We start from the raw sequence: 20,487 nt of genomic DNA on the forward strand, positions 1-20,487 counted from the left end.
GGCAGATAGTTATCGAAAATATTGCTGAATCTGCTCATTTCAGTCTCAACTACAGTTTTGTTAAGTACAATGCTGCACTAGAAATAACATCCTATGAGCAGAGCAAGAGCAGCATATCTCCCTTCCCACACGTTACCATTTTTATGTCACTCATTTTCCACATATGCTGAATACTTTTGCTGAAAACGCTGTTGTTCATCAAACACTTTTTTCCGAATTACACATTTGAACTCATACGCTTCTCAGCATTAATATTAATACCTCACTCAGCCTAACTCACGAAATGATAATATATGGTGAACTTAGCGGAGAATTAATGTATTCTTAAGGCACTGCTTTAAGTTTCTATAATGAATCATGTAATCTTTCTCATTGTACTAGGTGGGACTGAATTTCTTTTGAATGCCTGACTTGTTCATGGTAGTTGGTTGCACAGTTTTCTCCACACATAAAGGGAGACCATGAAAATATTAAGGCAACTATGTATATATACTTCTAGGATATAGCTCACGTTTGAATAATTGAGTATGCTCATACATCTAAATTCTTAACACGCATCTATGATAGATTATGGTGCTTCATGGCACTTCGTCATGGTCCAGGTAAACAACCTGTTAGAACCAAGTTATTTACGACTCATCCTTATATTCATCCTTATTTTCTGTTGAACCATTAAATTCTTACACGAACTGAGTTCAGACTGGTATGAACCAGGTCGGTTTCTATCCGAAGATTATTTACCCATATTAGTGCGAAAGGACCATATGGTTAAAATATTTTTTATGTTATTGATTAATAATAATTAATTATTATTTTCACAGATTAATGTGCTGAATTTAGAATTCAGTTATATAGATTTTTCTACAAGTAGTTTGATACTTTACTGTTCATTTATATTTGTTTTGAATTTTCTTTTTTGGTTATTTGTGTATTAATTAGTGTGGCTTTTTAACTTTATTTGAGCGGAAGGTTTTAGGATCTATTCAAATTCGTAAAAGACCAAATTAAGTACGGTTTGTAAGGATCCCTCAACATTTCAGTGATGTTATTAAGTTGATTTGTAAGGTGAAGCCTATCCCTATTATATGAATTTATTTACTTTATTACTTTCCTCTTTATAATAATTTCATTGGCTGTCTGAGTGATTTTTTCTTATCTAAGTTACATATATTCCTTTTTTATACCTTTTTGTTTTTTTATGCTGTACTAGATTAGGTGTTATACAGCAAAATTGGCTGGGTGATCTACTAATTTAAATTGTTCTTCGTTAGTTTCTATAGAGTCTGTTGCTCAAAGAGTTATGTATGAAGTTAGATTAGCTTTAATTTTATTGACTTTAATTATGTCAATTGGCGGTTTTAGTATGTTTGATCTTATAAACTATCAACTTTATTGTTTTTTACCATCATTTCTTTTCCTTTAGCCTTAGCTTGGTTTGCTTCTCGTTTAGCTGAAACTAATGGAACACGATTTGATTTTGCTGAGGGTAAGTCTGAATTAGTCTCAGGGTATAATATTTAAATGGTACATGTGGCTTTATTTTACTTTTTTGGCTGAATATAAAACAATTGTTTTTATGAGATCGTTGTTAGCTTTAATTTTTTATGTGGTGATTTGTATTCTTTCATATTTTTCATTAAACTTGCTATTATATCTTTTGATTCTTTTATTTGTGATTGAGCTAGTTTACCCCGATTTCATTATGATAAATTAATATATTTACCTTGAAAGAGCCTTTTACCTTTGTCTCTGAATTTTTTATTTACTTTATTCATTTAAAGATTCTATTCATTTTATTTAATTTGTAATATTTTTTGAGAAATATTGACAGTAGAGTTAAGCTTCTAGTTTTAATGTTTTCAAAATATATGCCTTTCCTAAGTTTATTAACTCATTTCTTTTATTCCTTAATTAGCTTCTCTCATGCATTTGCTACATGAACATTTGTCCTCTTATAATATATGGTTGTTCTACTGGTTGTTTACCAATTCATGTTAGTAAACATCCAGCAACTACTATGATTCAGACTAGGATTTGATTGATAGGGTAGAACTGAATACCTCAGTGTGGTGTACTGCTGTAAAATGGTATAATCATTAAGATTCTAATGTATAAAAATAATGCTCTAACACCTCCTAATTTATTAGGAATTGACCATAGAATTGAATGAGCAAATAGGAAATAGCATTTTCGTTGAAAGTGAACTGGTGTTACTAGTGGATTGGGAGATAAAGGTTTATTAGGTATAATATAGCTACTAATGATGTTATTAATACACATGTCATTGAATCCTTAAGAGTGAAATATGGGTGGGATGGAATTTTTTCAATATCCCAATTCAGTCCTAAGGGGTTATTTGATCATGTTTCATGAAGGAAGAATAAGTTGACCGCGGTCATAGCAGTCATAATAAACAGTAATACAAAATGAAATGTAAAGAATCAATTTAATATTACATTATCAATAGCAAATCCTACCCACACTCATTGAACTGTATCTGTTCCTAAATATGGAGTTGCACATAGTAAATTACTAATTACTGTTGCACCTCAGAATGATACTTGACCTTAACTAGAATACATAATATAAATGCAGTTGCTATACCTAAGAACAGAATAACATATAACATCGGTAATAGATTCCTCCTCTTATGTGCAAGTAAATATAATGCAAAATATAGATGCTCCACTTGCATCTAAGGTGCGAATGATTCAACCCTTATTTACGTCGTGGGAGATGAGGGCTACACTACTGAATGCTGTTTCAGTGTTTGATGTACAATATATAACTGAAAATAATCCAATCACGATTTGAGTTACTAAATACACTCCTGGAAATGGAAAAAAGAACACATTGACACCGGTGTGTCAGACCCACCATACTTGCTCTGGACACTGCGAAAGGGCTGTACAAGCAATGATCGCACGCATGGCACAGCGGACACACCAGGAACCGCGGTGTTGGCCGTCGAATGGCGCTAGCTGCGCAGCATTTGTGCGCCGCCGCCGTCAGTGTCAGCCAGTTTGCCGTGGCATACGGAGCTCCATCGCAGTCTTTAACACTGGTAGCACGCCGCGACAGCGTGGACGAGAACCGTATGTGCAGTTGACGGACTTTGAGCGAGGGCGTATAGTGGGCATGCGGGAGGCCGGGTGGACGTACCGCCGAATTGCTCAACACGTGGGGCGTGAGGTCTCCACAGTACATCGATGTTGTCGCCAGTGGTCGGCGGAAGGTGCACGTGCCCGTCGACCTGGGACCGGACCGCAGCGACGCACGGATGCACACCAAGACCGTATGATCCTACGCAGTGCCTTAGGGGACCGCACCGCCACTTCCCAGCAAATTAGGGACACTGTTGCTCCTGGGGTATCGGCGAGGACCATTCGCAACCGTCTCCATGAAGCTGGGCTACGGTCCCGCACACCGTTAGGCCGTCTTCCGCTCACGCCCCAACATCGTGCAGCCCGCCTTCAGTGGTGTCGCGACAGCCGTGAATGGAGGGACGAATGGAGACGTGTCGTCTTCAGCAATGAGAGTCGCTTGCGCCTTGGTGCCAATGATGGTCGTATGCGTGTTTGGCGCCGTGCAGGTGAGCGCCACAATCAGGACTGCATACGACCGAGACACACAGGGCCAACACCCGGCATCATGGTGTGGGGAGCGATCTCCTATACTGGCCGTACACCACTGGTGATCGTCGAGGGGACACTGAATAGTGCACGGTACATCCAAACCGTCATCGAACCCATCGTTCTACCATTCCTAGACCGGCAAGAGAACTTGCTGTTCCAACAGAACAATGCACGTCCGCATGTATCCCGTGCCACCCAATGTGCTCTAGAAGGTGTAAGTCAACTACCCTGGCCAGCAAGATCTCCGGATCTGTCCCCCATTGAGCATGTTTGGGACTGGATGAAGCGTCGTCTCATGCGGTCTGCACGTCCAGCACGAATGCTGGTCCAACTGAGGCGCCAGGTGGAAATGGCATGGCAAGCCGTTCCACAGGACTACATCCAGCATCTCTACGATCGTCTCCATGGGAGAATAGCAGCCTGCATTGCTGCGAAAGGTGGATATACACTGTACTAGTGCCGACATTGTGCATGCTCTGTTGCCTGTGTCTATGTGCCTGTGGTTCTGTCAGTGTGATCATGTGATGTATCTGACCCCAGGAATGTGTCAATAAAGTTTCCCCTTCCTGGGACAATGAATTCACGGTGTTCTTATTTCAATTTCCAGGAGTGTATAATCCTCACAAGGACCAAAAATTCCATCAGAATGAAATATTTGTTGGTGCACATAGATGAATGAGGGATTTATTTGAAATTTCAATCAAAGAATGTCTTAATTGAAGAGGTTTATTCATTAGTAAAATTATCTCATTTTATTAATTGGTACTTGGTTAATATTAGAGATTTTAACTAATGATAAAAACGAATAAATAATTATTATTATTGTAATAACAAATCAAGGTCAATCATATAATTTTTATAAAGATATTGTTATTTCTTAATAATTGATCGAATCATTATTATTTATGGTTCTGGTATATTAGAAAAAGTTTATAAAGATATTATGTCAAAAATAATTAATGTTGATATAAATAAGATTTATATTATTAAAGTAATAATTATAGCAAATGATTTAAGTTGAAATATTGCATTTGATGCAATTCTTGTGGTATAAATAAGTAGCACTGACATACCACCAAGAAATATGAGAAATAGAACTTACGAAAATCAATAACTTTCTATTATTGTTCCTGTTAGTAATAACAATGGTTTTGAATGATAATGAAGAGTATTATTGATATTCGGTGTCTTGATTTAATAAAATTAATATTTATTACATTTGATAGTGACATAATTATTATTTTGGTCATTTCACGCGTTAGTTCAATGATATGTCGGTTTTGGGGACCCATTATGAAAAATTTTAAAATTGGGGCTATACTTATTTCCAGTTTACAACCTGTTAAAACTAATGTTTCGAGTACTTTATTGTTTTATCTTACTGGTGATTATGTTTTTTCTTGTAAATGTAAAGACTTTTTAATTGTTCATTTGAGACTGAAGTATATTGTTCTTTCTTTATGTGTAATAATTATTATTTTTCTTACTTAATTTTTTATTATTATTTCTGTTTTTTTTTAGTTTTTTCTGTTTGTGAGGGAGATTTAGGACTTTCTATCTTGGTTCCAATAATTTGGTCTCATCGTAATGATTCTTGAAATTCTTTTGGAATGTATTTCTGTTAATATGTTTACTTATGACTTTTTTCTCCCTCTTTCTTTACTAAGTAATTTGTTGATGTTTGCTTCAATTTTTAATGGTCCTGTCAAGTTTCGTTTTTATATTTAAATATAATTAAATAAGATAAGATATTATTTTGGTATTGATTAGGTTTCATTTAGTTTGATTTTTGAGTTATTGGATTTGTTCATTACTAATTACTGCAAAAGGTTCAATATATTTAACTTCAATTTATTCTATTTTTTTTTGTTTTTAATGTTTTCATTTTAATAATTATTCTTTGTTGTTCATTTGCTAGATTAAACCTTCTTTCTTTGTATATTGTTTGTGTGGCTATATTGTTTCCTTCATTACTTTTAATTTTAGATTGCGGTTACTTACCTGAGCGCTTACAGGCTGGTTTTTATTTAATTTTTTATACTTTAGTTGCTAGATTACCATCGTTCTTAGCTTTATTCAACGTTTATGATTTTGCTAATAATTCATATTATCCTTTGTTGATTGATTTTGGTTCTTATTTATGTTTTTTATGTTTTTATAATTTTTGCTTTTTTACTTAAGATACCTATATTTTTCGATCACCTTCGGCTATCTAAGGCCCATGACATATCCTTATTTATGGTAGAATGATTCTTGCTTGTGTTCTGTGGAAGTTAGGTATTTTCCATGTCATGAAGGTTATTTCTTATTTGGGTAGTCACTTTAATAATATCTGGTTATTTTTAAGCTAATCTGGTGGAGATATTGTTAGATTTATCTGTTTTGGCAAGTTGATTTAAAGTTTTTAATTCCTTCTTCTTCTGTTATTCATATAAGAATGGTTGTTGATGGTTTAATAACTATGAGGTTGTAAAGGTTTTTTTTTTTTAATGGTTGGCCATGGTTTATGTTCTTCTGGTTTCTTTTGTCTAACTTGCATTACTTATGAATCCTTAGGTAGATGAAGATTATTAATTAACAGGGGTACAATTAATTTAATACCTACAATGGCTTTGTGGTCATTTCTTTTAAAAACATCAATTTCGCTAAATTTGGTATGTGAATTGAGATTATTAAATAGAATTACGTCTTGATACTATTTCAGACTTTTGGTTCTATTTGTTTATCTTTTTTTAGAGCTGATGATGTTAATGAATGAATATATTCTTATTCTGAGCATGGTATTTATTATTCTGGCATTTATACTAATTCTCTTTGTTATTTTTGGGAGTATCATCTTTTACTTTTACACAGATTGCCATTAAATATTCTTGGTTTAAGGGGTGTATATTTCTTTGTATAAAAAGCTTAAGTATTTTAATTAAAAATATTGTTTTTTGTGTCAAAAAATTTTTTCAGCATAGGCCATGTATTAAATTTCTATTTGTTCTTTAAGTTTTTTTTACTTTTTTTGAACAATAATTTTTATTTTGGGTATTTATTAATTACTAATTAGTTATAGAATTTTTGTTGAGTGAGAACTTTTTAATTTAAATGGTTCTCTGGATGTGACGACTTCGGTTTTGATTGAATATCTCTTATTTTTATGTCTTTTGTTATATATATTTCCTCTTTGGTAACTAATTACAGAAAGGATTATATATCAGGGTAGTGAAACTGAAATCGTTTTATTGTTATTGTTATAATATTTATTCTTTCAATAGGATTTTTGATTCTTGATCCTAATTTGATTAGAATTTTTCTGGGTTGAGATGGTTTGGGGCTGGTTTCTTATTGTTCAGTTATTTATTATCAAAATGTAAAGTCTTGTAATGCTGCTATATTAACTGCTGTTTCGAATCTGATTCGTGATAGTGCTATTTTAATTTCTATTGCTTGAATGTTTTTCATGGTTGTTGGAATTATATTTATTATATTTATTATTTCGATTTCCTTTGAAGTACGGCTTATTACTATATTAATTGTTTCTGCTGGTACAACTGTGAGACTCAGATTCCTTTTTTTTTTTTTTTTTGACTTCCTGCTGCTATAGCAGCACCTACTCTTCTTTGTGCTTTAGGCCATTCATACCTGGTCAGATAACATTTACAATTGCATCAGTTAGTACTGTAAATGATATTAGTGCATATGGAGTACCTCGAAGGAGTGTAAATATATGATTCGTGTGATTAAGTCATCCATATAGTAGAAATATTAATCAAACAGTTAAAGCAATTGGGAATGTTAATGCTAAATGTCTTGTTCTCGTAAAAATATATGGCAATAATGCTATGAAATTATTGAATAATATTATGTTGAGTGGTACTTAAGTAAATAAATTAGTGAAATCAAAGTGAACTAGAAATTAGAATATAAATGGAAAACTTGGTTTAGTTTAGAGAGTTACATACTGGCATTCAGCGGGCAGAACAGAAGAAACAATGACCGTGGAGTCAGCGAGTTCCACTGGCCTTCCCCCGCCGCGCCGCTCCGCTGGTCGACGCACAACACACGCGGCCGCTTAGAGAAGAGAAACACTGGGACGCCACATTCAAGGTATCACCATCCGATGCACGACGTCGCTCGCAATAATTAAACGGGCCACCTCGCGCTGCGCGTCTCCGGTCAGCTGGGCGAGACGGCGACACGAGATACACACCGCTACGTGTAATCAGACGCCGCCGCCGCCGCCGCCGCCGCCGCCGCCGCCGCCGCTGTCGCAGCAGAAGGCTACGCAAACGACACGGCTGCCGCTCTCCGAACCAGAACGTCCCAGTAAGATACAGTTGTACGAAACTTTCAATAAAAGTTATCTTATGTAAAAATGATGTTTCATTCGACCTCATACCCGAGCCAAGGGAGAACCCACCCTGCCCACATGATGTTAAGAGAGAAAAGCTAATTTATTTAATATTTTCACCCTGACAGAATGCTTTAGAATGCTCATCCTGACAATTGACAGCATCCAAAGAGAAAACCCAGTTACATTGAGTGACAGAAGTGTCATATTTGGTAACACAACTGTTATATTTAGTGTCAAAAGCCGTTGTTGTTGTTACAATTATAATGAAAATCGAAATAAAGAATGTTTTCCCAATGAATGATTTTGATCGTAATAATATTTTATATTCGGTATGTAAGGTAACATCTAGTTTATTTCAAATAATATTTATGATTGTCAAAGCCAAAATATTGATGGGATTAATAATAGCCCTAGAAATATTCTAGTCAAATTTGATGATAAATTAAAGATTTTAGTAGATGGATCAAATGTTGAAAATAGGTTTGTTGTCATTTTCACATTAGATTTTTATCACAAATGTTCGTTTTTCTGCTCTTTTAATAAGATTAGGCTTAAAGGAGAAAAAGTTTATTTCATTAAATAGAATTAAAGTGGCTGAGAATATAACAAATAGAGAGAATCGTATGAACAGAGATATTTGAGGGGTTGTATTAAATATCCCCATCATAAGTAGGTATTAATTTGTTGTTATTTGGTTTATGAGACCATTACTTACTTTCAGTCATCTGATGTTTCAAGGTGAACTATTTATTTAGTTATTTTAGATTGACACTCTAATGTTATATATTTTGACTAACTCCTTGATTTATCTCAGATAATCACTTGATAAACAAATTTACTGAGGTTATTTCAATTACATTTAACATAAATCTGTGGTTTGTTCCAAAAATCTCTCACCATTGAAAGAAACATAATGCAGGCAGATTTTTGGTAAATGTTCCTTGATTTAGGGACCCAGCGTGGCATCAATTTTATCTCCTAGAGCAGGCACACTCATGGGTGTAGAACATCTGAAGCTCTTGTTAATACTTGCACTTCTGTATTTATAGATAGAATTGTCGGATTATCTCCATCTAGTAGTCGAAATCCATTGTTTTCTAGATCTTGTTCTGGTGTTATGTATGTGTCAAATTCTACATCTATAAAGCCTGAGTATTCATATCTTAAGTATCATTGCCATCCAATTGTTTTAATTGTGACTATGGTTTCTACTAAGTCGTCAAGAAAATATAATAGTTACAGTGAGGGAAGTGCAACAATAAAGTGTCCATGAGGTATATTTCGGTTTTTGTAAGCAATAAATAGTGTGTATCGTAGGGTGTAGCCTACAATTACTGTAATTGGTAATAGTTCAAGTATAGTATGGTCATTGCAGAAGTAATGCTCCAGTAATGGTGAAGATCAATCTTGAAGTGATAAATTGGACTATGTTGCCATGGTAAATTATTAATAAAAGGTCAGATGTATATTTGTAGAGCTTACATTTACTGCACTAATTTTCCACATTATAATCCAGAAATTAATGGTAATTCTGAATAACTATGTACTGCTGGCGGATTATTTTGTAACCATTCTGTTGATCTACTTATATGACCTCTGAATATGATTGCTTGATTTTTAACCATTCTTTTTCATGTAATTACAATAAATTCAATGATTCCTACAATAGAATTTTTGAAACTACATTTCATGATGAGTTTGTGTCTGAGTAGTCTGAATGTCTTCATGCTATTCCTGCTAATCCTAGGAAGTGTTGAGGGAAGAAGGTCAGATATACTCAAATAAACATAATTGTTAACTGAATTTCTCGTCATATATTGTTCATGGTTAGCCTAGTAAAAGGAGGATAACACCCACTATGATTGCTAATACTGCTCCTATAGATCATACATAGTGGAAGGTGGCTATTACATAATATGTATCTTGTAGTACAATCTCAAAGGATGAATTAACTAATACTAAGCCAGTTAATCCACCGACTCTAAATAGAAAAATAAATGTACCTTTTTCCACAATTGCATATCTGTGGGAGAAATAACAATGTTACCTCTGATGCCATGCTCAACATATGTTTTTTGGTCATCAGCCATCTGACTGGTATGATGCTGCCACCACAAATTCCTCTGGATGTATTTCAATCTCTGTCTTGCTTTACAGTTTTTGCCCTCTACAGCACCCTCTAGTACCATGGAAATCATTCCCTGATGTCTTAACAGATGTCCAATCATCCTGTCCCGCCTCCTTTTCAGTGTTTTCCACATATTCCTCTCCTCTCCGATTCTGGACAGGACCTCCTCATTCCTTATCTTATCAGTACACCTAATTTTCAACATTCATCTGTAGCACCACATCTCAAATGCTTCGATTCTCTTCTGTTCTGGTTTTCCCACAGTCAATGTTTCACTACCATACAATGCTGTACTTCAGATGTATATTCTCAGAAATTTCTTCCTCAAACTACATAGTTTAGTAGACATATCTTGACCAGGAATGCCATTTTTGACCATATCTAGTCTGCTTTTGATGACCTCCTTGCTATGCCCATCATTGGTTATTTTAATGCCCAGGTAACAGAATTCCTTAACTTCATCTACTTCATGACCAACAATCCTGATATTAAGTTTCTCACTGTTATAATTTCTACTACTTCTCATTACCTTCTTCTGTCTTCGATTTGCTCTCAGTCCACACTCTGTACTTATTAGACTGTTCATTCCATTCAGCAGATCATGTAATTCTTCTTCACTTTCACTCAAGGTAGCTTCCATTATTAACCACATTGTCAGAATTGACTCTTGTGTGCCTTTACCTTTCCCAAAGCCAAACTGATCGTCATCTAGCGCACCCTCAATTTTCCATTCTTCTATATATTACTCTTGTAAGCAACTTGGAAGCATGATCTGTTAAGCTGATTGTGCAATAATTCTCCCACTTGTCAGCTCTTGCCATATTCTGAATTATGCGGATAATGCTTTTTTCGAAAGTCAGATGGTATGTCGCCAGACTAATACATTCTATACACCAATGTGAATAGTCATTTTGTTGGCACATCCCCAAATGTTTTAGAAATTCTGATGGAAAGTCGTCTATCCATTCTCCCTTACTTGATCTTAAGTCCTCCAAAGCTCTTTTAAAATTCAGTTCTATTACTCGAACTCTTCTAAACAACATCACACTAATCTTGTCCATAATATAGAGACTTTCAATATATTCTTCCCACCTATCCACTCTCTCCTCTGCATTTAACAGTGGAATTCCCGTTCCACTCTTAATGTTACCATCCTTGTTTTTACTGTCACCATAGGCTGTTTTGATTTTCCTGTATGCCGAGTCTTCACAATTTTCCTGCAGACATTTCGACTTACCTTCACAGCACTTCCTATTTATTACATTCCTCAGGGACATGGACTTGTATTTCTGTATTCCTGAGTTTCCTGGGACTTTTCGTATTTCCTCCTTCCATCGATCAGTTGAAGTATTTCTTCTGTTACCCTTGGTTTCTTCACAGATACCTTCTTTGTTTCTGTGTTTTCCTTCCCGATTTCTGTTATGGCCCTTTTCAGAGAAGTCCATTCCTCTTCAACTCTACTGTCTACTGCCAGCCCTAGTGGCTGAGCGGTTCTAGGCGCTTCAGTCTGTGCGACTGCTACAGACCCAGGTTTGAATCCTGCCTCGGGCATGGATGTGTATGATGTCCTTAGGTTAGTTAGGTTTAAGTACTACTAAGTTCTAGGGGACTGCTGACCTCAGATGTTAAGTCCCATAGCGCTCAGAGCCATTTGAACCCTTTTGTACTGCCTACTGAGCTGTTCCTTATTGCTGTATCTATAGTCTTAAACTTCAACCTTATCTCGTCATTCCTTAGTACTTCTGTATTCCACTTCTTCGCATATCAATTCTTCCTCACTAATGTCTTAAACTTCAGCCTACTCTTCATCCCTATTAGACTGTGATCTCAGTCTATATCTGGTCCTACATACATCATACAATCCAGTATGTGATTACTGCATCTCTGTCTGACAGTGGTGTAATATAACTGAAATCTTCTTGTATTACATGGCCTTTTCCAAGTATACCTCCTCCTCTTGTGATTCTTGAACAGACTATTCTCTATTACTATAGTCCATTCACCGAGGGCTGGGACGAAACATAAACAGTGTCACGTGAGCGACTACGCTCGTTTCCAGATAAAGCATTCGGTGTTCATGTGATACGTAGGGGTGTGGAAAATCCTTGGCGCACGCTTTGTAGCTGGCGGCGTTCGGCTGGCTGCCGAGCTGTCACAGCGGACCATGAGAAACCTGGGCCACAATGTACGAAATAAATTTAACAATAATGTTAAACTGAGTTCATTCTGTCGAAGCAGATTTATTTTCATTCAGGCTGCTAACAAAACGCTCCATTCAAACACAATTAATTGTTAATTTTAATAACAATACCAGTAATAATAACGAGAAAGGACGAAACAAGGATCACTCTGTCGAACTTAACTGTTTTCATTGAAGTTTATCACTAACCGCTCTTCTCTCTCCTCTATAATGCAGTGTAATTTCCACATTTGAGTTTCCACTTTTTCTACGACATGGAGGACGCACTTGTTCCAGTCCTCTGCAGTCACTGTTCTTACTGCTTCTTCTAGCAGTACTTTAACTTCCGCCATTTTGTATGTTTTGTTTTTCGCTACATCATAGCATTTCATTCAGGCCCACACTAACTCGATAGTGTTTAATTCACAGTCGTACGGAGGAAAAAATGGTTCAAATGGCTATGAGCACTATGGGATATAACATCTGAGGTCATCAGTCCCCTAGAACTTAGAACTACTTAAACCTGACTAACCTAAGGACATCACACACATCCATGGCCGAAGCAGGATTCGGACCTGCCACCGTAGCGGTCGCACGGTTCCGGAATGAAGCGCCTAGAACCGCTCGGCCACTCCGGCCGGCGGTACGGAGGAATTCTGAGAACAATTTTCCCCGCATTCTTCGCCATTTCATCTATTGCGTATACGTTGTGCGCTGTTCTGTGATTTGTAACTATATCTAAAATCTCTTTCTTCAACATACCGTCTTCGAAATCGACGTTTTTAGATTTTAACCACTCTGACATTTCGTGCTTATTGGAATTCGCATTGGGAACATTTTCTTTTCTCCGAGAATGGTACGGCGCGTTATCAAGAACAATAACTGCATTTTACTGAAGCCAAGGAAGAACATCTTGAAACCACTTCTCGAAGGTTTGGGCGCACATCTCCTCATGATAATCTCCACTTTTCTTGGATTCGAAAGTCCACAAACATCCTTCAACGAACCCTGCTTTGCTGCCAATGTGTGCGATAATCAGACGTTTCCCTTTACCTGATGGGCCCTTGCTTCCGGTGGATAATCCGGACAGGAACGCTTGTTTTGAGGAGTTTATAGTGTCATCTACGCAGACGTAAATTCGGGTATGTCCTGCGTTCACCTAGGTCTCGTCCAAATACTAAATGTTTCTGCCCTCATCTCTCAACAGTTTAATGGTTCATCTCTGTCTGTTAGCATGCTATCGCGTCCACGACTTATAAAATGTAGTTCTCCGAAAATTGCCCAGATCTGCATCTTCGTTCGCGACTGTAAGCACTTTGTCAATTGTTGGAAATTCGTTACGAAAAAAAAACGTGTACTTTCCTTCGTATTCCATTTCTATCGAAGTCATCAACACTTTCAGAAAGTTTCTGTCGTAATTTTCCTTTCTTGGGAGACTTCAAAGAGTGTGTGGCCTTGTAGTCACTTATCACACGATACACCGAAGGACGTCCAACACCTGTAGCGGCGGGTGTTTTCGAAACACTGTCACTCATCGACTGCTCTGGATGTAACAGTTCCGTTTTATACACATTAAGCACCATGTGCTTCTCATAACAACTTAATGATTTCTTCTTTGCTCGCTTCTTTGGTGGACTCAGAACTGACACGTCGACCTGGCTCGCTGAATCCGTGGATGACATAATGAGGACAGCCGTATGTGATGCTGCTAAAATAAGTGAATATATAAAATAAGAAACCATGCGATGCTATTGGATGCGCACATAAACAGTGAATGCTCAGCGTGACTACAAACACATATACTTACTCTAATAATCAATAACTAGTCTTTCAAGCGTCTTTACAGATGAACTTAAGATAGGGTGACCAAATTATTTTCGGTGAAAACCGGGACACATTCACCTGGGTGCCAATGGACACCTCATTCCACATGTACCCAGGTTTCTTAAATTTAAATATTAATGTTTGGTTGATACATTTTGTTAACCCGAATATTATAACTAATAAGAGGATGCAAAAGATTGATATAATCTAGATTATCTGTATAATTAATGAAATGACATTTAATAAACGTATACAGTAATAAAGAAATATATTACGATTTTACACAATTTTACAGCCATACAACTTTTAATCAATTAATATTAACATGAGCTTTAATATTACTGAGCACTTGTAGATGGAATTGACTATCCTTGGAGAAAAGGGTATTTTTCACTGCCTCCATCCTTCTTGATCATGCCTTTGTTCTTTGAGACATAGTGATAAAACTCAGCACAATCCAATTTGTAGTTGTACAGGATCTCCAGGATTGCTTCGAGAGAGTCCACCTCCATTCTGTTTCTTTCATCAGTCCACTAGATATTCATGAACGAAAATATTCTTTCCACATTGGCATTATGGGCTGGGATTGCAAATAAATACCTTGCAATTATTGCCAACTCAGAGTAAGGCTGAAAACAGTCACAGATTTTTAAAAAATCTCGCCCACTTCTCATGAAGTTCCAATGGTGTTTTTTTTTTCTTTATTCCATTTGTGAAGACTTTCTTCAACAAAATTTGTCAGTATGCCGAACTGATCAAAGAGAATGGAATCATCGATTTAAATCTCTTTACTCTTCAAATAAGAAACTATCTCTTCAACACTTTCCCATTTTGCCACTCTCTTCAGTAACATCCAATCAAACACTGGCGATGAGGGTAAATATGAGGCGCTCCACTTGCTGAGATATTCTACACAAGTGTCATAAAACTTGTTAACTTCTTCTCTAAAACTCCTTTCCGCTGCTTCTGATACTTCTGCTCTTTTAAGGACAGATTTAACATTAAAAGAAGTGAACTGCTGTTCTCTCCTCTTAGTAACAGTTTCCAGAGTATTTTTCAATACATCATTTACCTCTATTACACTTTATGTGCTTCCCTTAATTTCCTCTATCTCATACTGCAAAGTGCTAAGCTGACTGTGAATGAACCATAAGTAGACTTCACTTAAAGGGTTACTGAAAAACTGAACCAATATTTTGCCGGCTTTCTCTTCATTTGGGAAAAAACCTTTTAACGGTTCAAACAGGGGGATTGCTCTTTCAGCTGCTGGAAAAGTGATAAAAAATGGCTCTGAGCACTATGGGACTCAACATCTTAGGTCATAAGTCCCCTAGAACTTAGAACTACTTAAACCTAACTAACCGAAGGACATCACACACACCCATGCCCGAGGCAGGATTCGAACCTGCGACCATAGCAGTTCCGCGGTTCCGGACTGCAGCGCCAGAACCGCACGGTCACCGCGGCCGGCCAAACAGTGATAAGCAGCGAGTTTTTGAGTGACACATTGCATTCATATATTCAGTTCCCACATAATCACAGAACTCCGTAAGCCTCTCGGTTCTAACAGTATATATGTAAAAGTGTGAGTATACCTTCATGACGATAGTTTCAACATCACAGCTTAAACTGTCAGCAGATGTCTGCACGCTATTGTGTAAAACATGTGCAGGGCACCCTATGCCTTCAATGTTTTCATGCAATGTTGCCTTTAATTTGGTAAATACGTTGCATTTGCCTTGTCTTTTTAAACCATCAAAGTTTGTGTTGGTGTTGTCTCCACAAAATGCCGCACATTTATTTTTCTCAAGATCAAACATTTTGATAGAATTCATACAAAATCTCGAAATTTTGTCAGATGTTTCATTAGGTAGGGAACTCACCTTCAAAAGTTTGGTCTGAATTCCCTGATTAATATCAAGAAACTGAACAACAAAAGGAAATATTTTAGTGGCCTTATGATTGCTGGCATCAGTGGATATCCCATAGAAAGAAGACTTTTTTATGTATTCAAGGCTTTCCTTTACACTCTGGGGAGCAATAACGCCTTTCACTAAGGCTGACACTTCAGTTTTTGTTGAACTAAACTATTTTGCAATGGAAGAATCATCAAACGTAATGCTGTTAAGTTTATTAGTACAATCACTAGATCTCTAAGTTCGGCGATGTTTTACCGTGTGGTAGGCTAGTGTAAGCTCGGCTGCTCGATCTTTCGTCTCTTCACATGACTGATGTTTCACAAAATATTTTTTTAGAGTTGTACTGCAGCTCGGTGCACTGTATCTGTTAATGTTTTTCTTTGACCTGATGTGATCAACTATGTCGGAACGTCCACCACGACATATACTAATAAAACAGTTACATACGGAACACTCAGCTTCGTAATCAAAACGACCTTTCTTAATGATATTCCATTGTTTGGAATAACAGTCACTGAACTTGCAGGCACGTTTCGGCATTGCGTTTCACAGTACTGCAGCAATAATACCACTAATATGAGAAAAAACCATTGCAGTGTGTCTGACAAAACATCAACTGCTACACTGTTCTGACAATGAGTGTGTAAGTGGCGCGACAATCGGACGGTTTGATAGCTCTGTTACAATAATACAACTTACTACTTGTTGGCCAAAGTATCGCTCAAAGTAAATTATTGTCTGAGTGTATCAATACTGATACTGTGATTTCTAGTATGGGACAATGGAGGTTTTAGACAAATAAGCTAAAATATATTAATTTCTTGTATTTTATTTCCTTTAATATAGCGAAATCCCAAAAATTTGAGAAAGTTTCATGAAATGTATTTAAAGACTGAATTCCGGGACTTTTGAGCGTCCCTAAACAAATTTTCGGGGCACCGGAACACAGGGATGAAAGCCGGGACGATCCCTGTTTTCCGGGACGTTCGGTCACCCTACCTTAGTAATAAAGCGTAAGTATATTAAAATTTCATCCTTGATGAAGAACTTATTCACTCATTTCAGTATTTATGAGGTCATATCTCTTCAACTATGTGTCGTATAATGATATGTTTGTGTAGGTACGGAATATGTGGATACTGTCTGCAAAATATGTTCTGAACAGAGTTAGTAGCAAAGACGCGATAAATTTAAAGGCCATCCACAAAGCACCAGCTTTTTTCGCATTTCAGGGAGTTTATAACGTCATCCTGTGAACCACCTGTGGTACCGCGATGTAATTTTGTTGGTGAATTTAACGGAATATGTAGATACTGTCTGCAAACTGTTTTCCCAGTAGAACTAGTGGTAAATGAATAATAAATTTAAACGTGATGCATGACGCAACACTTTTTGACGCATCTCATTCTGTATGAAGTCACATCTCCTGAAACATGATAGGTATCTATTTATTACTCTGCAGTAGTTGGTGCCTGACAGTAAGATATATGTGTACCAAGTGTCGTTGAAATCGGTCTAGTTGTTTAGGAAGAGATGTGGAACATACAAACAGAAACACGTACACACTTAAAAGTACATACGATGGGCAGTCAAATGAAAATCGAACACCCGCCACTACGTGACAGTGGAATGATTCCTTTCAAACATTCAAAAGTAATCACCACATGCTATGGGAATTTTATCCCAGTGGGAGAAGAGCCGATCAATGTCTTATTCGTATAAGATGTTTGAAACTGACATTTCCACATCCCCACCCACTCTTGCATATTTCCAGCTGAAACCGACGGTCACGTGTATCTTTCTTCAGATCTCCAAAGATGTGAACATCGCATGGTGAAAGATCCAGGCTGTTCAAACGATGTTGCAGTGATTCCCAATCAAACTGCTGAAGGTCGGCCTTCATACAGCTGGTGGTGTAAGATCGGACGTTGTGGAATGTAAGGGCCATCAAAACGAGCGTGAAACGACAGTGAATTTGCAATGGTGTGAAGACACTCTGCAGGAGCTACGACACGCCATGAAGTCGAAACGCTAAGGAATACATCCTGTTGCATCATTACGCCCATCCCATATTGTCAATCGGACGACGGCTACGCCTCAGCGGGTTGGTTTAGAAACTCTGCAGCATCCTCCATACAGCCCTGATCTTTACCGTGTTATTTTTAGGTCTTTGGCGACCTGAAGAGACATGCCTGGATGTCGTTTTCATGCGGACGGGTAAGAGCGATACTGGGTGAGACGAATACTCGGACATCCGCGGCCAAACTCTTTCTACTAAACAGGGATTGATCGTTTCGTCTCCTAGTGGAATCAATGTCTTAACATGGACGGTGATTGCTTTTGAGTGCGTTCCATGGTACTCTTGTGGCTTGTGTTTGGTTTTCGTTTGACTACCCCTCATATATCCATTTATATAACATGTGTGCATTAAAATTTCTTTAGGAGAAGGTGTTGCAATTAAAATATTACTGCACAGGCACCCAATTTATGAAATATAATGACTCTTTATTTTTTAGGAAACTGTTTGTTCAGAGAATTTTTATGACTGACACAATTGTTCCAAAACTTATAGCCAGTTGTTGCCTTTTTAATTGGGAACTATTATTTAGCTAAGCGATCAGTCATTTAGTTCCAAGTAATGGTTGACAAACATCCTTTTTCCCAGGATCAGCGTTGCTAATGATCGGAAAACTGCAACATTCCCACGAGAGTACAATAAGCGGAACTGATAAGAAAGCCTCTGCTGATTTCGGTGTGTGATCCGCGGATCAACAAGTTACTTCAGTACCTCTCTGATAATATCGCTATGATCACAGGAAAACCCTATAGAAATATGCTGATTAACGGACGATAAAAGGAAATTAACTGATATCTATTTCCGGATATACAAACAACCTGCGAGATTATATCCCAGTTACACTATTTATACGTACACCTTGCAGCTGCTCATACAAAGCCACTGGAGATTTCCAACGATGAGGTTGCTGATCACCTTTACGGCTGTGTTAGCCGTTGTTTCCGCACAGACAGCCACTAATCGATTCCCCGATGACTTCATGTTTGGAGCTGCAACATCCGCATATCAGATCGAAGGAGCCTGGAATGAAGATGGTGGGTTCAGAAGCATTAAGTGTATTCCGCCGGCAAAGTGACAACGAGGGAAAAAAACTATATTTCGAGCACGGGCCATTATATTTAGCGTTTATAACGTGTGCTTTCAATATACTGCTTATTGTTGCTTATGCAAAACCAAGGCAATAACGTATTTCCATGACCATAGTTGATAGGTGTATTATTTACTGTGATGTTCTTGCTCGCATTTACAGGCAAGGGAGAGAGCATCCAGGACAACTTCTTCCACAACCATCCGCTATTCATTCTAGAACAGAACGGGGACGTTGCCTGCGATTCTTACCATAAGTACAAGGAAGATGTTCAGATGCTGAAGGCGCTCAACGTAAGTACAATATACAGCAGCAAGCATGCTAACTTCTTCTTTTGCAGCGATTTAAAAAAACTTGTGACTTATGTGTTCACTATGATTTTCATACACAGTATTTCATAGAAGCTACGAATTAAAAAATGGTGTACCTGGTCGTTTTAAGACATTATTTGCTTGGAGTAAACGTCTATGGGCGAACTTAATGATGAATCAGAAATACCTACAAAATTATTAAAACAATGGCTAGGAAAATCTATAATCAGGAACGAAATTCGTTTCAGATTCAGGTAGCGTCCTGTTGGGAAGTCAGAAAGCAGTTAGTTTAAACAAATAAAATACTGTGTTCATTCGAGAAATGGTTACCACTTTCTCACTGTAGAAGACAAAATTGTCGGATGTGAGGTCCGCCAGTTATGCAAAACACCGTTTTCTCTCAGTACCCAAACATGTTTCGGTACCATTGTGCCATCATCAGTGGGTTTTCGTTCTTATTTATTCTGCAATGTGAACATTTTTGTTAAATGATTATAAAATTATGTGCGTCTTTAGTTCAAGCCACAGATCGTTTCGTTTTGTAAATACCTTTACATTTGGCGTGTATGAATTTTCATTTGTATGTTAATTACTACAAAAAGAAACGATCTGTTCTTTGAACTAAAGATGCACGTATTTTTATAATGAATTAACGAAAGTGTTCACATTGCAGAATAAATGAAAACGAAAACCCACTGATGGTGGCATGGTGGTGCCGAAACATGTTTGAGTACTGAGAATAAACGGTGTTTTGCATAACTGGCGGACCCCACATCCAACAAATTTAACTGCTAGCACGGCCAATACAAGGAATTGCAAATCAAAATTATGATTTTGAAGCAGACAAAGTAAAACAAAATTAAAACAATTTCGTTAAAACAAAAACGAATGTAAGATTGTTGTCGTCAAGGGACGACGTCAATATTCATGGAAATAAATCTCTAAGCGTACAGTACGGGAAAGGAATTCGGCTGGTTCCGTTTCA

The 20,487-nt window shown here is 37.1% G+C and overlaps 1 protein-coding gene across 1 annotated transcript in view; it reads left to right on the forward strand.

Moving 5' to 3' along the window:
- LOC124805577 (myrosinase 1-like) overlaps positions 1–20,487 on the forward strand; it is an 84,994-nt gene that overhangs the window by 48,674 nt on the left and 15,833 nt on the right. The window contains exons 4-5 of the mRNA XM_047266144.1: positions 19,037–19,138; positions 19,354–19,484. Of these exons, the coding sequence (XP_047122100.1) occupies positions 19,037–19,138; positions 19,354–19,484 (233 nt within the window). The remainder of the gene's footprint in view (positions 1–19,036; positions 19,139–19,353; positions 19,485–20,487) is intronic.

The sequence above is a fragment of the Schistocerca piceifrons genome, chromosome 7 (genome assembly GCF_021461385.2).
Source record: "Schistocerca piceifrons isolate TAMUIC-IGC-003096 chromosome 7, iqSchPice1.1, whole genome shotgun sequence".
In the NCBI taxonomy this organism is placed as follows: Eukaryota; Metazoa; Arthropoda; class Insecta; order Orthoptera; family Acrididae; genus Schistocerca; species Schistocerca piceifrons.